At 37.4% G+C, this 25,644-nt stretch overlaps 1 protein-coding gene and 1 long non-coding RNA gene across 7 annotated transcripts; one reads left to right on the top strand and one right to left on the bottom strand.

The window, feature by feature from the left end:
• Positions 1 to 391: 391 nt before the first annotated feature.
• Positions 392 to 12,884, bottom strand: LOC308223418. Its single transcript, XR_013957285.1, has 3 exons — positions 12,748 to 12,884; positions 11,289 to 11,371; positions 392 to 490 (listed from the first exon to the last, which is right to left on the bottom strand). It is a non-coding gene; the product is annotated as an uncharacterized lncRNA (long non-coding RNA).
• Positions 12,662 to 25,644, top strand: ZBTB38 (zinc finger and BTB domain containing 38). Of its 6 annotated transcripts, XM_080622329.1 has the most exons (3): positions 12,662 to 12,864; positions 19,274 to 19,413; positions 19,687 to 25,644. In XM_080622329.1, the coding sequence occupies exon 3, from the start codon at positions 19,687 to 19,689 to the stop codon at positions 23,263 to 23,265; it is 3,579 nt and encodes a 1,192-aa protein (XP_080478455.1). In that variant the 5' UTR covers positions 12,662 to 12,864; positions 19,274 to 19,413; the 3' UTR covers positions 23,266 to 25,644. The 6 variants fall into 6 exon arrangements, with proteins under 6 accessions (XP_080478455.1, XP_080478459.1, XP_080478460.1 ...); XM_080622333.1 differs by lacking the exon at positions 19,274 to 19,413; XM_080622334.1 differs by lacking the exon at positions 19,274 to 19,413 and having other exon boundaries at positions 12,662 to 12,878.

Here is a 25,644-nt window from a genome sequence, read left to right as displayed (position 1 = left end):
AGGAAAAAAAAAAACAAAGGAGCTTTGCATCTTCCAATAACATGAGATGTGCATATACAGTACGCAGCATTTTGGAATTCATACTGTGGTAGTGAGTTGTTGCTTTCAGTTTGATTAGACGATCATTGTTTCGTTTTCCTTGCTTTGACAGTGAGTATGCTTGTATGCTGCTTAAGTCTTCTTAGTGCTATCTAGGTCAGTATACTTAGGATAGCTTTTATGTTCTGTAAGTCTGACAGATACTGTGCCTGACATAGATCAGCACCAAATATTTTTGGTTTTAATTTATTATATCTGAGGCTGGAAAAAAAACTTATAATTAATGAGAATTGTATACCACATAGCACCTACTGTTTCTGCATTGCAGATATATTTAGCTCTAACACTGCTTGTGGTTAACAGGGTGTAGCGTAGACACAGACAGCTGATCATGCAGTCGAGAGACCCTGTGCTCGTGTGGTTTGTCAATACTACTCAGGATTTTGATGAACTGTAAAAGAGAGAAAACAGAAAGGAAAGAAAAAAAATGTTTTATTTGCATGAAAATTAGACATTTAGTTATGTTCTTTTTGCTATCATTGTCTTTTTATTTTAATTCTGAGACTTAAAAATTAGGAAAGCACAGCAAATGCATCCAGGATTTAATATGAGCGACGTGAAATCTTCCTGCATCGAGAGGATGTTGCTGTAGTCAATCCAGCGTTTCTCCAATAGGCAAGAAGATTGTTTTGTTTTCCTAAGCAGGCGGATTCAGCCATTGCACAGGCAGATTTTGATAAGAGTTTGAAATGCCTACTACTGTATCATTGTAGAATTTGGAGTTTGCTAACAGTATTAAGAGACTGGAGCTCATCTTGCATCACCAGTTGATGACAATTTTCTTTGTTCCCTCCCACCCAGTTGAACCAAGACTCTGTAGCTGATACGCAATGTCACTTACAACATTAATCAGATACTGCATTTAAGGTGAGCTGTCCCTTGCCTCCTCCCTTACCAGAGCTGTGCTGCAGTATGTATCTTACTTCTGCAAGCCTAAAATGGCAGGCAGGATTAACGTTGCTTGTGCTGTGTGCATGCTGTGTATTGAATTCATTATACTGTGCCTAGTATCTCAAATGTGAGTATGTAAATGGTCTGTGTGCCATGTCATGCAGTAGGGAAGACTGGTCTGTGCTTCATTACAGGCTTAGATATTTGAGCATCACCTTAAGAATTCTTTTTTTCATTTGCAATGTGGTGAGCTGTTAGCTTGTCATCACATTCAAAACTACATTATTAGCCCTTCGAAAGGGAGGGAAAAAAAAAAAAGCAAACTGTGCTTCCAGATGGTGTCACCCTTTTTCTTCTTGCGTTTACTGTAGTTTAAATAATGTATATTGTATTGTTAATTAATGTGAATATCGAATTAAAGCACTTGAAACTTACATATTTATTATGCAGGTAGGAGGCACGTCGAATCTATTTTTAACTCTTACGCAGTCCACGTTGTGCAATGGGCTTTGGTTGTGGAGTTTATATTTTCAGCTGTGATATCAATAGGCTGATTTTCAGTAAATGTGACAAGTGGCCTTTGCAGTGGTCAGCTCCAAGCTTTGAACCCTCTGAGGAGGAGGAAAAAAAATCAAAACAACCTTGTGTTGCAGTTTCGGGAAACCTTGGATCGAGGACGTTGGGGTTTGTTTTTTTTTCCCCCCACTCCTGCTTTCCCTATTGATAAGCTCGGCTCTCCTGATCATGGTCTATTCGAGCTGCTTCCCATCTGATTTTTCACAACTGCTTCAAAAAAATTACCAAGACGACCAAGAATAGAACTTATCTCCATTGCTTTACATAAAAATGGCTGGGTGCACTGCCATGCTAACACTGCTCTAAGTGATACATGCAGGTAGGTTGAGATTTGCATGTTTTACTCATTTCTTCGTCAGTGTTGCAAGAACATGAAATGGGCTTTGGAATGTAGCTTTTGGTTAAAAAAACGTATTAAGCTGGTAATGAAAACAACCTAATATTGAATTGTTGGCTTTGCATATTGGCATGACAGTTGATCTTATCTGCTTTAGAAAAAATCTATTGTGAAAGTAGAGCAGTCATGTCTGTTAAAATAATCATATGTACTAAGGGCGTGGCAACGCTTATGCAACAAAAGAATTTTTGAAAACCCTATTGATTCAGGTACATTTTCGAGCTGGCTCTAAGCACTACTGAGCTAGCAGTTAAAATACACAAACAAAAACTGAGGCAAGTTAGAGAAATGAAAAATATTTAAATTCTGGCATAAGCGGTTTTGTGTTTTGTGCGAAATATTAAATAAAGAAGAATATACTTTAATGCTCATATTTTAACTATTGGCTACAAGCATAAGCCTTCACTATTTCTTTTTATTTTAAGGTAGAAGGTCTTTAAAGAGAGAGATTGCTATAGATGGCCCTGTCAGCTTAAACTGATTATCAGTTCACTGAAGTGTGTTTTACTTCACACAAAAAAGGTTATGAAGTAAAAACTTAACAGCCTTAGGTACAAAAACCTGATTTTGAGCATTAAGAATAAAACAGAGTATTGCCTTACACCAACTTTTGTAATATATTCATTTCAGATTAATACTGGGCCAGAACCAGTTTCCTTGGCAACCAAATCCTTTTAAAAGGTGCAATAGTAGACATGTAGAAAGATGTTTTTAATAGCAATATCACAATGCTAATGGAAAATTTTGTTGTTGTTTCCTTGTAGTTCTAAGTGAGAATCTGATCTCATTTTATGTTCCCATGCGACTATCATTTCTTAAACGATGCCATATTTTTAAAGCTGTGCACAACAAAAACTGTTCTATTCCTGTTCTGCATTGGTTGTTTCCAGAAACGTACCCTGGTTTCTTTTTTAAATTTAGCCTAGTCTTGCATGCAGGTCAAGGTTTGTACTGTGTGCATATAAAGCGATAGTTTCACTATCAAAAGTATAAAAGTATCACTGAAATATTTAGCAGCTGAGAAATTTAGGGAATCAGCAGTATGTTTAAACCCTCTTTCACCTTTGTTGAATTCAGCCATAGTAATGCTTAATAAACCTTTCTTTAAATAGTAGATCCATTCCAAAGTTCAGGTAAAGAACTGTGTTTAAGCATATTGGAAAAGAACTTCTGTCAGATCTCAAATAAGCCTTTAGAGAATAAGCTCGCCTGTGGTCTGCAGTATCTGCAGACCTTATAGATTTTGCCAAATTTAAGTATTATAATTCCTTATTTCTATTTTTTAGCTAGTATTTTTAACAGTATTAGTAAAGTGAAATTTTATGTGTACCACAGGTAACTGTTTATACAGAATGAGATGTTACTAAATGCCTCCACTGAGCTTATAATGTGGTGTATCTCCTTGTGTATCTCCTTTGTATGTGACTTGAGAAATTCTCACGACTGCAATAAGACTTTTGCAGCAGGGTAGCCATTTTCCTTTCATGTCCTTGACTTTAAAATTACTAAGAATATTTTGCTTGGATGAGGACCCAGCACTGAAAATTAATGCAGAGGAGGTATTTACAAGCACAACCAATTATCAGTAATAGCCTTGACAGTGTCGGTAATATCAAACTAATTCTCATTTATTTCTAAATATATCACTTCACTGCATTCCAAATACACAGAGTATAACTGTTCAGAAATATGACTTGTCTATCTTGATAGGCTAATGTTTGATAATAAAACCGTTGATTCATTATGATGAGATTAGTTTGACACAGTGCAATATTCCTGTTCCACCTAAAGAAGCAGAACTGAAAATGTACTAAACAGCATCTCTCAAGTGATATGTTAAAGTCTGCATTTTTCTGTAATTTGATTTATCTCCAGTAGCTTGCTCCTGCTGATTATTTTTTTGTCTGAAATGCTAATATGGAGTGTGCCATTACATGTAGCTATCAAAATTGCTTTTCTTGTTTATTTCTTGTGTGGTTATTTTTAAAGGAAGTTGCTGAGCAAATGCTATGTAGAAGCAATCTATTTATTGCCGCTGATATTTATCTTTAGAAAAGACAGGGCACTTAGTGATAAACTGTTTTTATTACGTCTTTGTGTTCAAACATACCCACTTAAGGCATTAAAAAAAAACAAAACGTGCCGCTAGGTTACATGAGCATGCTTCGCTATGGTGGGTTTAAATCCATTTGCAAATTTGCTCTTTTGTTAGGGGGTACAAGTCCTCTTGTATTTAATATGACTGAACTCAAGTGCTTTCTTGAGTCTGGAAAAACTCATTGGCAGCCTGTGAATGGTAATTTCTTCTAGCTAAAGAAAGTGATGTATTTATTAAGGAAGAGTCCAGTAATTAACAAGCTATGCTCAGTTTGCTTATTATATGTAGGTTGCTATATGTATTTCAATGGTAGTTACATCTAGCTAATGCAGAGTGTCAGAATGTTATACCCAGAGATGCCGTAAGAAATCCTCTGTAAACTTGATCCATTTTATTCTGTTTGGCTAAGGGGGCTAATCGGAGCACACAGGAGCAGGTGCAGTTTTTCACACCTCCAGCACAGCCTGCAAATGTTACTGTTAGCGGGGCTCGGTGGTTTGGTGTGGGGTTTGGGTTTTGGGGTTTTTGTTTTGTTTTGGGGGATTATTTTTTTTTCTATCATAGAAGCCTAATTGTTACTACAGAGTCCTCCCTTTTTTCATTGAAATGTGTTTTTATCCATGCAAATACCATTTCTGCCTAACAGAAAATCTATACGAAGCATGACTAAAAATGACATCAAACTAAAAATCATTGTCAGATGCTATCCTACTTGCTTTTCAATGACCTTTCTGATTAAGATTACTTCTGCCTCTAAACTTCATTTTGATTTGAAACTGCAGGTGTCTCAGTGTGAAACTATCTGTGTTCAGATAATATTTGTCAGCCTTTTAGACTCCGGTAGTAATGAACAGGTACCAGTTAACCCTTTGGGGGTATCTAGTGTCTGATGTACTTTATCATGTGAATTGCTTTATTATGTTTTAAAAGGTGTGATTATGCGTAATATTACACTTGAATTCTATTATTATTATTAAATTTAGAAATTCTTTAGCTTTGATAAAATATTTTACCTCCAAGTATTCCTCCAAATGCAATGCTTAAGCTTCTCACTCACACTAATATTTCAGTCATTTGTGAATATGACATTATTAGTATCTGAAGTAATAATAATAGCTTAATGGAATTTTCTTTCATTCTGGCCTTTGTTACAGGCAGATGCGAGCTATAGAATACCTACTCAAATCAAGATATACTAAAAATGTACTTGGCTAAGCCACTACCAAAAAAAAATAAATTAGCTCGCCTTCTTAGATTTTAAAGCCAAAATAATGGATCCTGCATTTCCTGTATAATGTTATTTATAAAAGTATGTGGTAGATTTGCAAATGGAAGATGGATCTATGTATTCTTAATTGCTGCTATAAAAATGCCCATCAGCTGAGTCACAAGGCCTTATCCGTAAGATTCTGCAGTTGCTTTGTGGAACAATTTAATTTTGTTTAATATTTTTGGAACAAGCCCTGTAATGAGTAATTTTTACATTATGACATGAAAGCCTTTTTATAATGTTTGATACATAGTAACAAAATCAGGATGTTTGACAATGGTGAATAATCATTTAAGCAGAGAGATACAGGAAGTGTATTCCAGAGAACACAAGTTGCCTAGAAATGTTATCATCACAGATACTGTGATGATACCTGTGACAAAGAGACTAGAAGAAAAGTGGCAGAATGGGAAAAGGAGAAAGGACAGGCCTTTGAAAGACTGAAAAAACAACCCCATGGAGGCTTTAAAAATAAAAGAATAACTTATAATTGGTTTCTGCAGTTTATGTGCAGTCAAGGGAGCTGGCTAGTGATGACAACTGTTTCTCTCTGTACCATGATTTGTTTGCTAAACTGGCGAACTATGAAGCTACTCTTAGAACGCACTTGTTTTCCACTGACTTTACCTTGTGAAACTCAGGGCCAGACTAACTGAGGAAGCTGTGAAGCCTCCGTTATTTGAGGTCTTATTAGGTAAATGTGTGAGGAATAACGTGGATACAGTTGAGATGGGGGAAGGGAAGTAAAGCCAAGGATTGGTTTTAGTATTATTTTTCCAGGGACCCAATGAAAAATTATTTTAAAATTGAAACCATCCTTATACTCTTGTCTTAAGCATATTATGAAACATTATGTCCAGTTTGCACTATTATGGGTTAAACCATAAGAAAACAATGTAGGCAGAAGCAGTATTCACAACAGTGTGGCTAATGGAATTGTTTTATTGCTGGTGTGTTATAAGCCTCCCAGATACAGATTTGGAGTCCTACAGCGCTCCAGAGAAAATCATGGATTACATAGTGTATCTGGGAATTAGTACTTGTCTAATAATTTAGCCATTAAATTTGGATTTTTCTCCTTTGCAGGCTGGTACACAGTAGCCACATGGTTCACAAAATCATGGAGATGGTTTTGCTGAAAATACCTGGTGGTACCACTTTTTAAAGACTCTAACAGAAGAACAACCTGATTTTGGGTGAGTATATTTATGGCTTGATTATAGCAAGCTGAAATCTCTTTAAATTCACACAGAAATACTGCTAAAATATTTAACATTTTAAAACCACTGTATTACATGACTGTTCTTTTTCAGTTGAAGTTCTACCTTTTGCATAATCATTTAGGAGCTGTTCTCGCTATGGTACTGCATTACTCTATTCTCACATGAATGCTGTTGGGTTTTTCCAGCTCCTACTGGATTTTTATTGCTATAAAGGTTGGAAAAACAAAATAAGTTAGAATAGATCTTTGCAACAGGTTATAATAGACTCCAGTGACCTGAAAAACCCAAAAGTACCAGCAGGCAAGCAAACCTCCTGAGTTTTTTCAGAATGCTAACTCTAGACCCCAGTCACTGGTGTTCATTATAAATCTGTGCCATACAGTAAAGGCAGAGGAGCTCCCTCAGTGCCAATGCCCGTTTCTAATATTGTTGTTCTAATTAAGCTGCATATAGTTCATTTAATCTCCACCTTTATAAATTATTGTAATCAGGTAGTAATAAACCTCTTGAATTATAAGCTGCAATAGATTCAAGTATAGTATTGTGATAAATAATCAGTATGTTTCAAAACAAGAATTTCCCATTTTGCATTGCTTTTCCAAATACTGTTAGTTTCCTTCTTATCGTGAATGTGCGATAATAATCTCTGTTAAAATAAGTATGTCCGGTACCTTCTTGGTTAAAATAAGTGTCTGGTATCTGTGCTTTATATTTGAGATGAGTATGTATTGAAAGAAAGAATTAGTGTTGTCTTGATTAACTTATTAATTTTGAACCATTCTTTGTACTATAATTCGTGCTATAGAAAGGGAGTGGTTTTACTCATTTCAGTAGCAGTATTTCCACAAATTCTATGGGAAAGTTTGCTGCATCAGTCATTAGCGTTGTGCTATCTGTAAATAGAAATAACTAATTAAGGGTACCAGACAAAATGTAAGATAAGGAACCAAATTAAAACAAAACAAACAAAAACCCCACACCAACACAAAACCCCAAAACTAAACAAAAACCTTCCTCAATTCTTAGAATATCTCAATGTTTTCTGTATCTAAGTTTCCTTTTAATACAGAGTGTTGTATGATGCAGAAAATGGTAATGAATTTTCAGAGACAATAAGATGGCATTGGTGGCTTACACTAATCAGCAAAACATTATCAGCGATAAATTCAGGTTACCTGGACTTACAGAAGCAATGGGCTATAAAATCTGAGTGGTACCTATTTTAAGTAAATTACTATAGAATACTTGCTCAGTATATTTTAGGTAGAATACTGGGCCATAACCTGTTTCCTTGGCAACCACATAGGAATAAAAGGTACATTAGCAAAGCTGCAGATGTGTGTCAGTGAATGCTTATTAAGCAGCCCAATGCATTTACATACCATGTGCTCACAATAATGCATGCATCTTGAAAATCACCATATAAAAAGATTTCTGGGCATGGCCCAATGTGGATCCTTAATACTCAAAGGTTTTGACCTAGCCCCCCCATCTTTTCAATGGAAATATCTCTTGTGTTTTTTTTCTTTTTTTGGTTCTTTAAATTGGACTCGCAATAACTGGACAAAATCAGCATGGTAGACTAGGTCTCCAAATTGAAACCTTCCTCCAAGATTCTGAATACTTACAGCACTACTTTAAGACAACAGAATACGGATTGAAATGAGGGGTAGGGCTTGGGCTGGGCCGGGCCGCTTGTCAGCACAAAATGGAGCACGAGAATATTTAAGAGCATACAGCTGAAGTTGTGTGTCCAGTCAGTTGCCAAAATAAATGGCCATACTAGAGTGATGATTCAGAGTAACAACTATCACTTGTGCATTGTTTTTGGCATGCTGAAGTTTACCGATCTTACAGTAATGGCATAAGTATGTTTTGCAATATTTTAAGGAATACTGCAGATCAGTGACAGCCAGCTGAAGGCTTGAAGACCAATTCTAGCTTTCAGAATGGCTGTGTCCAGTCATCTAGCAGACCAACTAAACCAGGTGTTTCCAGGTGAATGGACTTAGCTCTACTTTCAGTCTAGCATGATTTGCTACATCAGCTGTAGCAAAGGGCAAGAACAGCTGCACTGGCCCAGCCCCCAGCACACCACATGGAGAAAAAGAGTGGCCCCTAAGCATGCAACTTGGCTGCTGCTCTTGTGGATGGTGGTTCAGATGTTCAAAGGATGTTTCCTCTGAAAATTGGAACATGGGAGGCTGGGTTTGACTACTGTTTTTGTTTCGTGTTTTTTTTTTCTTTCTGATAACTGAATGGGCAATGGAATACCACCTAGTAATTTGTCAAAAAATGAACAAAAATTACATGTTTAATTTGCTAGTTTTGTCTAAAGCTATTCAAATATATAAATTAGTACTTTTGACAAGTCAACAACAGAAAAATATCTGCTGTTGTCACTCTGTAAACATAGCTTCATGATTGCAATTGATCTGTGCTTGCAATGGACTCTGGTAAGTCCTAAAAGTGTAGGAGGGTGGAAAGTGGCTTGTCAGCAGCACAGGAAAAAAAAACTTGAAGACTTAAATGGCAAATGATAGTGAGATTGTTCAGAGATAACAAGATGTAAAGTCAGCTACTTCTTAGTAGCAGTACAATGTAAACTTTTATGTTTTATGCAAAAGAAGAGTTTAGATTTATGTCAATCATTGCTGTTGCTTCATTTTCTTTTTTAGACTGGTGGAGAGACAATGGTATAGTTATACCTTAAAAAATTCCTTGTACGTGTTCTGTTTAGTGTTACTGGGACTCAGATTAGGCCACACCTCAATGGTAACAAGGCAACATACTTTGGGGAAAGACTTCTTGGTGCACAAGCACAGCTTGTAGTTTGAGACAAATGGGTTCTGCTGGGCTTCTATTAAGCAAACCTGGAGGACTAGGCAAGTGCTGCAGGTCTCCATAATTGTGCTCCTTCTCCCTTCCTCTCCCTTCACTTAATGCTTGAGAAAGAGGAGAAGGATTACAGAAAGGAGCTTTGCCCTGCTTATGTAACAGAAAGGGGAGTGAAGATACTTGGGGCTGCTGGGTTTTTCTTGTGTCCCACTGTGAAGTCTTGTTGGTCTGCCTGATGGGTGAAGAGCTGGTTTCCTCCTCAGCAGCATCACTGGTTGCTTTGACCTCAGCAGTGAGAGCAGTGAAGAACATAGTCCATCCAAATGTTTTTCTTGTGGATAGGCTGGCCTGCTCTAGGTACTGAGAAGCAAACCAGTCAAGCCCTGGTCAAAATAGTGTCACTCGTTAGGAATTTGCAAAAGTGGGTAATGCTATATGCATTGTTTCCTGCTGTTGTTCAAGAACTGAAAGTGCTTCACTAGAAAGGAAGCTTGGAATATTTTTTTCCTAGATAGTATGAAATACTCTGAAGGAAAGAATGCCATGTGCCCTAAATTGCAGAAGTGAGATGATAAGACTTCAGCAAAGCATCCAAACACCACCATCTCAGTAACCCTGGAACTAGTTTACACATTTTCAAGAAACTGACGGTTTTCTCTATGCCTTGCAATTTTACTATGTAAGAAATAATCCACTGCTAAACTGCGTGGACTTCTGCTTAATAGCAACATATTTGTGTGATGTTATGTGCAGTCATTTAAATGCTTAATGAGAACTGGTACATATACACTAGCAAGATGGCTAAATTTAAAGTATGTAATGTGTATTGTGGCTTACACCCTTATATCAGCACTGCAGATGCAGATATATCTTGTCTGATTTCTCACAGAGACCACGGTAGTCCATTGACATAGCTCTGACTGCAGCACCAGTTCCTCCATCTTCTTTGTGTGCAATTGGTTTTACGTAAAACACTATGAGAACATAAAATCTTGGGTGCAGCCAAGATGGCTTTATAAAGAATTTCTTCTTCTGATGAATGTTTTTAATATATAAGGAGCTGTGAATTCCAAATAGCTCACATTACATATATATATATATATGGAAATTAGTAACTTCAATTACAGTACTAGTCACAAAAAGGTGATTCTTTTTTTAGTGGATGAGCTGAAGTTGTCTTAAGAAAACACCCTGTAAATTAAAAGGGGGAAAAAAAAAAAGTGAATTTCCCCAAATCTGTTATATTGTCTAGATACTAAGAATGCCAGATCATCAAATGGTCAAGTAGAAATAAATGTCTGTAGAGGGGATCTGCTATACAAATGATGGTTAAGCATCTGATTTTCAAAGCAATTTAAAATAATTGATTTTAAGATTTAGGGGAAATTCATAACCTAATCTTCTTTAAATTTGCTTCATGTGGTCTAAGAACATGGTTATATTTATTGTTATTCAGTATTGCATTTCTTTGTTTTAAAGGATTACAACAGGTTTAATTTAATCCATATTATTGTTACTGACAACACATTTATCAGAAATAGTACTTACAGTACTTGTGTCAGTAATCTTAATACATATTAATACCTATATGTGCACGTAAAACAATAGTAGAGAAACAATAGGAAATAAAGAATCGACAAAGTCCAAAATCAAAAGTAACCTATATGTGAGTATGAAATTATGCAGGTTGGAATAAAAAAGATGGTTGTGAAAATTTTGAGATGCACTTTGCTTCTGCAGTCAGTACCGCTGTGTTCAACTGTGTGTTCCACCTCCCATAGCTGTTGGTAAACAGCTACTGGTAAGAACAGCTCAGTTTGATAACACAAAACTTTATTTTGGTAGCAGAAAGCCCTAAGTTAAAAAGATATTCACTGCCCCAGTGGGTGAACTTACAAGAATTTGAGTGATCCAGGAGCAGTAATTAATTTCTCCACAAAGATGTTCAGCATTTCCAAGGTGATCTTTTACTGCAGATTCTGTAAAATAAGACCAGGAACGTATAGATCAGACACCGAAATCACAATTTCCTGACAAGAACAAATTTATTTCCATATCTTTCAAACAAAATTTGAAGTTGCAAGACAGAATGCTGGAAAAAAGACTTCCCCTCCTTATACTAGATTGTGTATTTTATGTTGGTATTAAATGGCTTCCTCAGATGGTAAGGAGCATTTATCATGAAGGGGCTTTAGCAAATGTCTAACTTCCAGACCCATCAAGTGTGACACTGATAAAACAGTTCATGTTTATGAATCTTTTTTTTTTTTTTCCTAAATTCAATCTGTTCCTACTATTCAGTGCTTCTAATGCACAGGCCTAAGACTTGAAAACAAGTAACTGTTCAATAACATCTTATACACAATAGCTTATAAAACTGGGCACAGGTTAGCCTTGGGCAAAATTAAAATCTTCCATCAAGCTTTAAAACAAAAGCAGATTGTCCTTTTTTCAAACAAAATGTTTTCCATCTCTCTCAAAGGCCAGTTTTAGCTCTCTGCTTCACGATTCCGCATACTGGGAAAGCAGGTTGTGCTGACTGCTTACGAGGGGCAGAGAGAATGAGAATGTATAGGAAGCCTGTACCAAATATATTGGCGCTAAATGAAATCACATTACTTCCTTTTTTATCTATGGAAGCATTTGTTAGTGCTTATGAAGCACTAATAGCACTGTTGCACTTGTTTCCTGAGGCAGTAAATCTGTAGAAACCAAAATTAAAGACTACTATGTAAAACAAACATCTTCAGGATACTGTGAGAGTTTCTGTATATGCTTAAAAAAAATCATAATCTGGTAAGGAAATTAAGGTAAATGTGACTATACTTCATTAACTAAATGTAATTAATTACAGATGTTATTTTTACAATATTTAATCTTTATGTTAGTGGGCAGTTGCAAGAGTTACGCTGACAGCTATGTATCTCTGTAAATGTTTTCTTCTTCTCCTTATGGTAAACGCTGTGAAGGGAGTAAAACATTTCAAGTCCTCTGGCTTAAGAGGATTTCTAAATTATGCCCGTGGAGCAAGAGTCTGGATATAGGCAACGCTGCATTCCCTCGTATTTCTAAATTTACGGCCCTTGAGTGTAAACAACTTGGCTGATACGCCGAATATCCCAGCAGGCCGTGTTAAATAAGCACAGAACGTCTGCCGTGCGATAAACGGGAAATAGCGTCGCGGTCAGTACGGCCGCGGGGAGGCCGGGGCACCGGGCCCGGGCCCGGGCCCCTGCGATCACCCGGGATTACCACAGCAAAATGGCGGCCGCGCCGTGCTGCCGCCCTCCGCGGGCCCCGCGCTGCAGCGCGCCTGCCGGGCGCCACAGGCCGCGCGCCGCCGGGAAGATGGCACCTGTCACGTCACAGCGCGCCCGAGCACCCAGCGCGCCGTCCCGCTGAGCCGCTGCTTCCTCCTTCTCCTCCTCCGCTCGGCCAGAGGAAACCCCAGGGGCACGGTTTTAGCCGCCAGGTAGCTCAGAAACAGTGAGTTGTGCTGCATTCGAGCGCGCAGTTGCGTAAGCGTGTTTGTTACTGCTGGGGAAAAATCGTGCTGCAGGTTAATACGCTTTGCTTCCTCGGCTAGAGATTTAATTTAGTCCAGAGTGCAGTTACTGCCCATAAACAGGAAGTGTCTTCACGTTATCTGCCGCTGACGCGTTGCCAAATGTTCCATGTCTCGAGGGGCTCCGTGTTAAGACAGACAAGTGTCCCGACGTTAACATGTCGCACCACGAGCTTGTGCTTTATGTAACTCGAGCAGGACTGCGGGACAGCGGCGTTTGAGCCCTGCAGCGGCAGTTCACGTTTAATGTCGTTCTAAAAGCGTTCATGTCGTATCTTGATTTAATAAGAAAAGGGGACGGGGCTTCTGCTGCGCGCGTCCAGCTCCACCGTGTGGGCGAACGGTGCGAGGGAGCCCCTGCCTGCTTCTGCCACCTCCTGCAGTTCCCGGCCTGCTCCTGCCCATTCAAGCCTCCCCCTGCCCTCCTCCTGCCTGCCCTCGGACAGGGTCACTGCTCTGTTAATCAAGTTTCAGACAGGAGATGGCCAAAGGGACGAAACGTTTTGATATCGGAAAGAACCGGATGTGCAGTAGGAAATGTTAATGGGGGCTTACAATTATTTTTAGAGCCAGATCAGTTACGGAGTGCCTTGTCTTTGGGCTGAGATGGGATTTGCTTTGGTTTTTCGAAGTGGGAAACGCCGTGTAAGAAAAAGCACTAGCCTGCTCTAAGTGTCAGTAAGGTTTTAAAGGCTGTTTTTCCTGTGATGAGAAATGATCACAGTGTAAAACTAGGAAGTGGGAGAAGGAGTTAGGGATGCTGATAATAGGAAAGAATTACAACTCAGAAAGAATGGTTCATCTGGTGGCTTCAGAGGTCTGCTAATATGAACATAGTATTCTGTTAAATTTCACCACCAGCTGTCTCACTTAAAAGTTGGAGAAAACGGTGTGAGGCTGAAAAAAACGCTTTAAAGTCTATAATGCATATGAGGCTATAACGAATAGAAAAGGTAAGTGTCCTGCATTAACAGGGAAGAATGTGAGCAGTGAGAGTCTAGAAGAGCAAAAATGTCAGTGTACTTGTCGAGTCAACATGTCGCTCGCTACTAAGGTTGGAGCACTAACCTACTTGCCACTGCAAGCTATTAATCGTTAAAACTTAATAGACATTGTTACAACTTCCGTACATGCCCAAGGTTATAAGGAGACTGATGGGAGGCTGATTGAGGCGCTCCTGTGTAGCCAGATGGGACTGTGGAAATGATTCCGTAAAAAATCTGAGCTACCATCGTAAAAACGATGATTGGACAGTAGGTTTCTGGGTGGGCAAGAATTGGGATAGTAGAGCTGGGAAGGATGCATGTGGAGTGTGTGTATCTGGTTTTGTTTGGTTTCTGTTTTGTTTATGATGTCTAGCCCTTTTTCCGCTCTGGAACAAAATAGTGCTTTTCAGGAAGGGGCACTATAAGGCCAGAAACAAAACAGAAATATCCTTCAAAGTATGTTATTAGAGTGGAATGAAACTGAAAAAGTATGAAATTGAAATTATAAATATTATGGAGTGAACATGTTTCCATAGTGTAATGCTGTAAGTACCAGAAAGTATTAGCATCTTTAAAATCCCAGTAAAAGCAAATTGAATAAGAGAACAGGGAGAACTGTGATTACATTTTATTAAGTATCTCGTTGGTTTTTATTTTGCCTGGGTACTAGCAACTGGCCCTAATGGTTCTGGGTTTTTTTTCTGTTACTGCCACTAGCTTGTATTTCAAATATAGGTGACTGAAGTGGAATAAAAGAATCTCTTCTCATATGTAAGGGGGTACACTTGCCTGGCAGTGCATTTCAGGAGTTTAGCAGAAGCTAAAAACAATATTCCTAGATTGCAATGATTATATTTGGTAGTAACAAAAAATCATATTTGTTATATTTGATAGTCATTGACTGGCAAAACTTCCTGTAATCTGTTTACTCCTAAAAAATATTAATATAAAAAATAACAGTAGCTTCTTCTGCAGTGTCCATGTAGAGCTAGCTGGCTGCTATAATATTTACAATAAGCAGTGTCATCTGTGAGGTATTAAGTAGTTGAATTTGTGTTTGGATACATGAGTCTCTGATCTTTCCACTAACTTTTAATGTTACTTATTTTCACTTGGCCTGGAGTAGTATTCTGTTGATTTCAGCAGAGGTAACATTATAGTTTAATCAACCTACTGACCATTACACTTAAGTTTCAGATGAATGTTTAAATCTTATTTCCCAAAGTGATTCAACAAGTTGTCATTAAAAGTTAAGTCTGTTAGTTTTCATGGAATACCTCCAAATAGTAAGATAACTCCCAATCAAAAGTTCTGCTGTTCAGAAGCTGATTATTTATAGGTGCACCAAAGACTATTAAGTTATACTACAAAAGTATTGATCAGATTCTTAAGAAATTATTTATGTCTTATTTGAAAGTATCAAAATAGTACACTTTGCATCCAAAAGGATGGCTTACTAGACTGAAGAGTTAAATGTTTGACCATTAGCAGATCAAATGGTATTTACATACATTTTGGGCAACATTTATAAATAATAATAAAATTTCTTCCGTAAGTATAGTATAAAAACCATACAGAAGAATAGTAACATTCCAATGTACTTTTCAGTGTTTTACTTAAAAATATTTAATAATAATGCTGATAATTATACATCTGTAAAATTTGATCTCTGTGTATCTTGGTCTTAGTAGAGCTCCCTTGGAAACTGAAGAGCAGGTTTTCCTTTTGCAGCATGAACTGCAAATGGAATTTAAAATGTTCCTAAAATATTTCATTTATCTGTGTGCTAGGTAGAGCATTTTGATTTTATAGAATTTTAGAGGCACATTTTTCATGAATGCAAGAAACAAGACAAGTAAAATAAAAGCTAGTAGAGAATGATTAGACTTATGAATAAATAGACTATTTGGGGAATGTGTAGGTTGAGATAGAGAAGCAAAAAGTGTTGGCTCTGAAAATCAATTTGATCTGGAATTTTTCTGTATAACTTTCCAATTAGATATATATAGCAGATGTTTAGCACACAGGAAAAAAAAAAAATCCAAATAGCAAGTGATAGCTTTTGGTACTTTTACACAAGGAATCTAGTTTGATGTTTTACTGAGCATGCTTGAATAACCAGGACTACAAAAACTGGCAATCTATGTACATGCGAGCAGAAATTGGAAATTCACGTTTCGTCTCAGGAGGATAAATTGTGAAATAACTAGTTGAATAAGATGACCTCTACTAAAAACACTTGGATTTTGTAGGCCTTGCTTATAAATGCCTCTTAGTATAGTAGTAGTCTGATACATTTAGCAAATAGCATGTCAGATGATGTGTCTTTGAACTAAAACCAGCTGTCTCCAATAAAGAAGCAGAAAAAACAGAGGGAAGTTCCTGTGGGGCAGTTCACTGGGAGGTAGAGTTGACATAATTTATTTCCTATACTCAGGAAATAACTCTATCAATAGCTGCTGTTGTGAAATGTTTTTGAAGTCTGACAGTTGGTTTCTAGTACATCACATGAACAAGTCAGATGTAATCTCAGACATTGTCAATGAGAAAAAAGAATCAATTATGGGATAGTGGCTGCTTGCCTGAAGAAGAGTGTTCTTTTCAGTATTTTTTCTGTGGAAGACTTGATGTGCTAGAAACTATCTACGATTACATACGTGTTTTCAGATACCAAACCTAAACAAATAACTGTTCCTAATTTCTGTGAATTTCAGGTTATCATTCCCAATTAATAGATCTTATTTTAAGCTAAATAAGTCTAATAAGATATAAACTATGGTATTAAGATTTAAAGGCACAAAACAATGCAGCTAGGTTTACAGCTGCTGTGAGTGACCAGATCATCAAAATAATGCATGTCAACATTTCTATTGCAGTTATACCGATGAATTAATTTCTTGACATCCATGGCATATACAAGCATCAGGTTTTTGTTTGGTTTTTTTTTTGTTTTTTGTTTGTTTGTTTGGTTGGTTGGTTTATTTTGTGAAACACAGTTTTGATTTTTCTGAATTCTATGCATTGGAAAATTTCAGCCATTAAACTGTGTTAGAAATTTTGGCCATTTACATAGACAAGACCTTCCTGATAGAACTGGTGGCCATGCTTCAAGATACAAATTTTACCTCCAAGATTAATCCATAATGTAACAAATTATGATCTTTTTTTATAGTACATTGTGTTTGTCTTCACAGTAAGGTTGTCAGGTTTTTGTATAATTTGCAGTGAAGTGCTTGGTGGATTTGTGGTAAAATGTCCAAAATGTAACTAGATTAGCTAGAGCAAGAGTGCATGTCCCAGATTATGTACTTGGTGATAAAAACCCTCTTTTCAAGAACAGATTACTTCCAAATAGCTTGGAAGGGTGAGAGAGCCAATGTGTTCTAAATGGCTATTGCTGCTTGCTTAGTGAAACCTTTATTTCACCACCAAACCCATCTTAATAAATATATTGGTATTTTTTAGTGGAAACTATTTGAGGATAAAGGTCATCATCAAAATTTTTGAGACTAACACTGAAGTTTGTAGCAGTAGGTAGAATGTTTAGAAGGTATTTCTAATTTAGTAGAGCACTAGGCTGTGGTACTCTTTTTACCTGTCTTACAAAGAGTCTGTAGTTGGTAATTTTCTTTAAGGTGTGTTTTGATACCACAGGTTGAGAGAAAAGGGCCTTTAATAAATATGCAGATTTTTTTACTGTAGTGACTGATAAGTGTCAGTAGGACAACTATGGCTTAATTATTTGAAGTCAGAAATGGGCAGTAGCAGTTGAAAACATTACCCAGAGATGGAAAAAAAGGAGCAAACCTCATTATATGGATTACATGGTGCAGCTCTGAATTTGAACAAAACAAATCAGCTGGTTATTTCAGAGATTTTCTCCAGATACATACTGTTAAATTCATCCTTTTTTCAGTCTATTTTTCATTAATATTTTACATATTTTATCTCAATTTAAAAAAAAGCAGTATATTCATAAAGTACCAGCCTGGCTAATCTAAACATTTTTTTGTCAGCATTAAACCTTATTTTTATAAATTGGCAGGTTTTTTAGGGTATTTACTATTGCAGTTGAATCTTATTATTTGGTAGACATTAGGAGCATACTATCAAATTACAAAGTATGAGTGCTATAAATCTAAACTCTAAGAAAAAACATTCTATTACTTTCTACTTGTTTTACAGAATTTATAAATTCAGTTACTTACAAATTTTCAAAGTGTAAACTATCTAATGAAATTTAGTCACTATTTAAAAATAATATACTGTTTACATTAATTGTGTTATATGTACTCCACTCTTTCTTACAAAATGGTGTTGCTTGTACATTGGTTTGTTTACAGAGCCTTATCCTGTACCAAACTTAATTGCATGGGATCTCTGATCCCTGTTTTGAGTATCAGCTTAATAAGGAGATTAAATGCAGTTGTGTTGTAAAATCATTGTCTGACAAAGGGCGCCAGAAAACAAAGTCCTCAGTATCCACAGAACCACAGCAATTCAGCCTTCCCCATAATGTCTACCAAATACCTCAGCTGCATGCTGGGGTAACTACCTCAAGGGTTCAATGAGTCATTCACTGTGAACCTGAGCAGTGTGCCTGCTGGCACAACAGAAAGCTGGTGGCAGCCGTCCCCAGTGAAAGGCACCAGTGGATGACAGACCCATGTGGGAACAGAGAGGATCCTCTGCCACCTGCTGAGGAGATACTGGTGTTCTTACGTCCTTGATCTGTATATAATTACCTTTAGTATTATTGGCACGAGTGAACCTAAGATGACTTCAAGCTGAAATGCTGTGGCAAAATTATACTCAAAATTTAGCAGTTAATAGATTAAATATATACACAAAATAACAATATAACTATAAACTTCATCTGTAACTGAAATGGTGAAGTACTGAGGCCTGAACAGTAGGCCCTGAACCAAAGTTGACCTCTAGGTGAGTCTTACAACCCACAATATATATATTTAATATGTATAGTATTATCACATATGCAATGCATTATCTGTCTATTTTAGTATGAGTATATATATTTTGAAGGCAATATATAAAAGCTTTGTTGTAACGCTTATTGTGCAATAGTAACCAGCAGAATGATCCTTCTTTATTTAGAGACACGTTGCAAGGCCGTGAAATCAGAAGTCTGGCTTTGTTGAGAAATATGTGGTCAAAGCTAAAATAGATAGATACACTCCCTTGGCTCCTCCTTGAGGAGCCAGTGGCCTGGCTTGGGCTGAATCCAACGGGGAGGGTGACACCAGATGTTTCCGCACTTGATGTTTTGCAAGATGTTTATTCAACTATATAAAAGCTGGACCCTCTTGCAGTGACTTTGGAGACCTCACCTACGAGTGGATGCACTGCATAGGACCTCCCAGTTCCCGGGACAGGTTCTCCAAATCCTCGCTGCAACTGGGGCTCCCCAGTGATTGTGGATCTGGATGGTGGTAAAATATAAGGGCAACTGGTGATGTATCCTTCTTAATCACTATAGTTAACCTTATGTAGTAATGATTAGGTGCATTACCCTGCTTATTCTCTTTGCTGCTTAAAACTAGAGTATAATCTTACTGTTTAAGCTGAATGCCTTGCTTCATTCCTGTACTGCCTTGACAGAGGCAGTAAAGTGGGTCTGCTCTTTTGCTGACATCTGTGTCCTTTCTGTTGACCCCATCAATTGGTAAAACAAATGGATAAAAAATGCCTTTTAAATATCTTTCCTGTTTTCTTTGTCTTGTAGATGACAGTCATGTCCCATTCAAAGGATCTCAAGGACGACTTCCACAGTGACACTGTGCTTTCCATTTTAAATGAACAGCGCATTCGGGGCATTTTGTGTGATGTCACCATCATTGTGGAAGATACCAAATTTAAAGCCCACAGTAATGTGCTGGCAGCTTCAAGCCTTTACTTTAAAAACATTTTCTGGAGTCGTACTATCTGTATTTCAGGTCATGTACTGGAGTTAGATGATCTCAAAGCTGAAGTGTTTACAGAAATACTGAATTACATCTATAGTTCCACAGTAGTTGTCAAGAGGCAGGAGACTGTAACAGACCTTGCAGCAGCAGGGAAAAAACTGGGAATATCATTCCTAGAAGATCTTACAGATGTTAATTTTTCAAGTTCCCCCTGCCCCTATGCATACTGTGTTAATGAAAAAGGAACTGTCAAAGAGGAAAAACATGAAAAGAGACATGAAGACTCTGCTGTGACAAATGGACCACGCATTACAAATGCATTCTCAATCTTTGAAACAGAAAACAGTTTGTTTTCTCCGCTTGATTTGAGGGCAAGCTTTAAAAAGGTATCTGAGACAATACAAGCTCCTAGCATCAGCCTTGACAGAAGCGATGTCTGCAAAGATGCTGAGCCAGCCAGTACACTGGCTGAACACTCCTATGCAGTTTCTTCTGGGGGAGACACTTTTCAAGGAACACCCTTTCCTGAGCAGGACAGGAGCCCTTCATACAAGGTGGGTGAAGACCACTATGAAAATCTCCAAGCCACACCACTTGTTCAGCCGGTAAAACAAGCATGTAATACTCCTAAAACAGCTTTTAAGTCCCAAGGTACTGGTTTGGCTATAGCAAAAGTACCTGCCTCTACAGTAACCACTACAGAAGCCCAACAAGAAGCAGTTACTGATCTGACAATTACCTCCCTTCCAAAACCTCAAAATAAAGCAGGAGATTTGCATTTATCCAGAGAAGAGGAAAACAATTCTGCTAACGGCTCTGGATCTGGGGCGACTGTCGTTCCACCCGTTTACAATTGTAACTCTTGTGCAGAATCATTCAGTGACAGGGCGTTACTGACAACTCATCTTCAACTCCATTCAGAGCATCAGGAAACTTTCATATGCAAATACTGCAGCAAACAATTTGCAAATCTAAATATACTGGAAAGCCATGAACAAGTCTGCGTGAGATCAGGTGGCTTACCAGTTCATAATGGAAACGAACAAAATTTAGAGGATAACTATACTGCTGCGGATGGAAGGAATGGAAGTTCATATGCAAATGCAGAGCCTTTATTGTCTGAGAACAGCATCACTGATTATTCTAATGCAAACCGCACTTTACCAGAAACAGATCATTTGGTTAAAGTCGTTGATGGGCAGATACTATATACTTGCGTTGTCTGCAAGCGCAGCTATGTAACATTATCTAGCCTTCGAAGACATGCAAATGTGCATTCATGGAGAAGAACATATCCTTGTCACTACTGCAATAAAGTATTCGCATTAGCTGAGTATCGCACCAGACATGAGATCTGGCACACTGGAGAAAGACGGTATCAGTGCATTTTCTGTCTGGAGACTTTTATGACTTACTATATACTAAAAAATCATCAAAAGTCTTTCCATGCAATTGACCATCGCCTCTCAGTTAATAAAAAGACAGCCAATGGAGGGTTGAAACCAAGTATGTACCCATACAAACTTTATCGACTCTTACCTATGAAATGCAGGCGACTACCTTATAAGTCTTACAGAAATTCTTCATATGAAAATGTTCAAACAAGTAGTCAAGTTAATGAAACTACTTCTACTAACTGTTTCATTCAGAGTTCTCTTAGCTCTGAGCTACCACCACTGAATTTTCAACATAATATAATAGCAACAAACAGAACTCTTGCCTTGGATACATCTTCATGTAATGATGCAGCAGCTTCCACAAACACTCAGAATTCTTCCTCTTGGGGAGTAGGGATCTTAAATTCTGACCTGCAAAGGGACTTTTTCACAGCTGAAAAAAGAGTTTCCACTGCTGCAAATGACTCTGCTACTCAGGAGTGTGATTCCTCAGTTGTGTCTTTAACTAATGTGACTGAAAACTCAACCTCTGTTATCAGTTACAGCAGTTCTGCCCCCTCTGTTATAATGCACAGCAGCAGAGTTTCATCAGTTATAATGCACAGTAAAACAATTACTTCTGTAGAAAACAATAAGACACAATCTTCAAATAATCTGCCTAGTCAATCTGTAAATGATGATTGTAAATATGGGTCAGATAATTATGGGAAGTGCATTACAAAATCAAAAACTATTAAGGATAAAAAGAAAACACTGCTGTACAACAGAACAGAAGCAACTGAGGATTCACAGCACATTGCGGGATCTGGAGGGTCATCTAGCAAAACAACAAATACTGTCCAAGAATCGAGTAAAACTGAAACATATATTGCAAAGCCTGCCCTACCTGGAACATCTACTGACAGCAATGTTGCACCTCTTTGTCAAATAACGGTGAAAATTGGTAATGAGGCTATTGTAAAAAGGCATATATTAGGATCTAAGCTGTTTTGTAAAAGGGGCCGAAAATCTAAACATGAGTCCAAGCAAGACAATCTAAATGAGGAATCAGAAATGGAGGTGAAAGAAAGAAGCCCATCTAGGCTTTATAGCTCAGAATGCCTGGAGCCAACAGAAATGTGTGATGATGTAAGTGACCAGGACTCCAGCGATAAACCCTGGAGACCCTATTATAATTACAAACCAAAAAAGAAATCCAAACAGCTAAGAAAAATGAAAAAGACCAAATGGAGGAAAAAGCATGGAAGCAAGAACACCATTGTGGAAAGTCACAACACGAGCAGTCGAGAGTACGCACTCAGGAATGCTCCTGAGGAAAAGGCAATCAATCAAGAAGAGAACACAGAAATGCCTAATCTTCCTTGTGAGCTCTGTGAAAGAGATCAGTCTTCCACTGCAGAAAGTCAAGAGCACGTACACTGGCATGGAGCTGCCTCAAAGCCTTACGTTTGTGAATTATGCCAAAAACAGTTTCAAAGTCCATCCACTTTAAAAATGCATATGAGGCGTCACACTGGGGAAAAGCCCTACGCTTGTAAAACCTGTGGTAAATGTTTCTCAGTCCCTGGAAATCTACAGAAACACGAACGTATTCACCGGGGTGTCAAAGACTTTGTCTGCCAATACTGTAATAAGGCATTCACTGTAAATGAAACGCTTAAAGTACATGAAAGAATTCATACTGGAGAAAAACGCTATCACTGTCAGTTCTGTTTTCAGAGCTTCTTGTACCTTTCTACCAAAAGGAACCACGAGCAAAGGCATGTACGTGAGCATAATGGCAAAGGATATGCTTGCTTTCAGTGCCCCAAAATTTGCAAGACAGCAGCTGCTCTGGGAATGCACCAGAAGAAACATATATTCAAAAGTCCAGGTTCACAAGATAGAAAGGAACAGTTTTGCAATGAAAGCACTAAACTTTTGGAAAATCCTCATTTCCTTGGCTCAGAAGGAAGTGAGGTAAAAAATACACAAAATGTAACTCCAGAAGTTATACTCTGAATGACAGTTGTGAAGAAGAGAAATTCAAAACTATATACTGGAGAAAATATGGATGCATTGAATGGGGAAACGTCTCCAGTCAAATTAGCACCATTCACTAAGGTCAAACATTTATCTAAACGTGTCAGTATATGCAAAAGAAAGAAAAATAACACAGAAAAGAAAAACTAGTATTTGCAATAATACAAACCTAATATGAAAGTCCCCAGATTCTTTTGCCACTATCAACTTCTAATATATATAGAGAGAGAGAAAGAAAAAAAGAAAAAGAATATGACCAACCACAATCCTGCTGCTTAGCATTACAAGAAACTAGTCACTGAACTATTTTACAGTGCTGTTTTTGGGTCAGAATCGTTCTAGGCAAAATAAACATGTAGGTTCACAGTGTACTCTGTAGAAGGAGTTATTGCTGCAGAAACCATGTATTGCATTTTTAAACAAAAATTAATATGTTTATAAATGAAGTAATTGTAATCTAGTGTATTCTATAGTGAAGGTGGGAAATGTTTCATGAACTTGGGTATGCTGAAGTACAGTTGAGTTCCGGCGTGCTTTTCTGTATCTCAACCTTTACAAAACATATGCAGGGGTTTAAACCTCTTTTCCTTTCATTTTTGTAGTTACCATAATAACCATTAAGTCTTGAGTGCTTGTGTGGAAAGTATTCCAGATTTATGATATCTCTCAGACATGTAATAAAGATCAAGTAAAACTCACAATAGCCAGTCTTCCAAACTGCATAAATCCCAATGTCAGTGGCCTGGTAGAGCTATTCAGGTGCACCTGTCTAAAGAAAATTGCTCTCATGAAACAACCTAGTGAAAAGAAATCCTGTATGTAAGCATCCACCTCCTGGTGGATCTGCAACTCCTGTCTTTTACAAATACCATTATTCTTGGCAGAAGAGGAGATTTAGACATGGGCTTCCTCCTCATCCTGGAATAATGCTTGGATAACAAACAACAGAGCAACTCACTATAAATACTTTTATTTTTAGGAAGGGTAGGTAAATACTCAGATTCTTGCTTCCATACATATCCCTGAAGCAAACTCTGTGTACGAATAGGGATAGGGCCGGTTTTATATGGGGCTTCCTGTCATTCCCATGCCTTAAATACAACATCTCACTTTCACACGTCCCTTCCTGGTTAAATCCCAAACCATGCCTGAACCTGGCTGCAGGCAGGCTTCCTGTCATAGTGTCCCTTTGTTCAACAGAGTGGGTGAATAGCACAGAGGTGCCTGGCACGGGTTGATGGAGGAAGAGAGAGATACTGGTTTTTCATCCTCCCTCATCCTGCCACACCAAAGGGTTAGCTTCAGAGTTTGCAAAGAATCAGGAGAGCAGGCTTCTGAAAGACATCACTGAAACACTACAAGTAGTAGTATTTTGTGAAAATGTGATTAACTGCAATTAAAAGATTAAAACAAACAAAAACCAAGAAAGGGTGTATGTCTAGAACTGCATTTTATATGATAGGGCTCTGTTGTAATGTACCTGCATTTCCAGTTAGTCATGTATGTTCATATCTGTGAAGTGTTAAAAAATTAAGTCAGAACAAAGGTTAGTGATCCTCGACTTCATTCTACATGCAGATATGGTACTCAGTTTGTTTACTTACTTTGTCTTCTTGAATATTTTAAAAGAAACTATAGGGGTACAATAAAACTACAACTGAAATGGTAATACAGTATTGATTGAAGTAATAATATTAGTCCACTTATTTATTCTGTCATTGGTGAATGCTGTGAACCCCTTGAGAAATTTTGAGTTCATGGCAGCTTTGGTTCCATTTAAATAAGGATAATAGAAGAATAAACACAGGAAAGTATGATGATGTTTTAAAGAAAGTACACAGAGATATCTGCAAAGTGGACTTGTATGATGATAATTATAGACCAAAGCAAATAAGGTAGAATATTTATAAATATAAAGATAATTTTACAAATATTTTATATAACTGTATAGTTCATAAGAAAAATATTGATAGCTTGTGTTAGGTTCGGGGGGTTTGTATATTTTGATAAAACCACAATGACTTTGTAACTCTGTATATTCTCTACAGTTTATAGCAAAGCAGTTTTAAGATGGCAGTGTCATGTTTATAGTTCAATTGTGGCACTTTTATTACAAGTAACATGTTGCAGTAATGAGTCAAGTATTAATGACCAAATTAGAATTAAAGTAAGTGTAAGAGAAGGTAAACTATATGTTGTCAAAGACTGTCATTTGCTACATAATCGCATCTGTATTTTTGTTTAGAAGAAAATATTAAATGCAGATGTTAAGGATTGATAAAGAGTCTAATTTTATTTTTAGAAAGAGTGATTATAACTCTGTTTTTGCTTAATTAAAATAACATCTTCCTCTTTTTC

Source organism: Psittacula echo (assembly GCF_963264785.1).
Source record: "Psittacula echo genome assembly, chromosome: 7".
NCBI classification, from domain to species: Eukaryota; Metazoa; Chordata; class Aves; order Psittaciformes; family Psittacidae; genus Psittacula; species Psittacula echo.
Note: the sequence above shows the minus strand (reverse complement) of the source record. Positions and strands in the feature narration are given on the sequence as shown.

Bases quoted from the DNA above. Each gene is read 5' to 3' on its own strand.
- ZBTB38 (XM_080622333.1), top strand. From the start codon at position 19,687: ATGACAGTCATGTCCCATTCAAAGGATCTCAAGGACGACTTCCACAGT.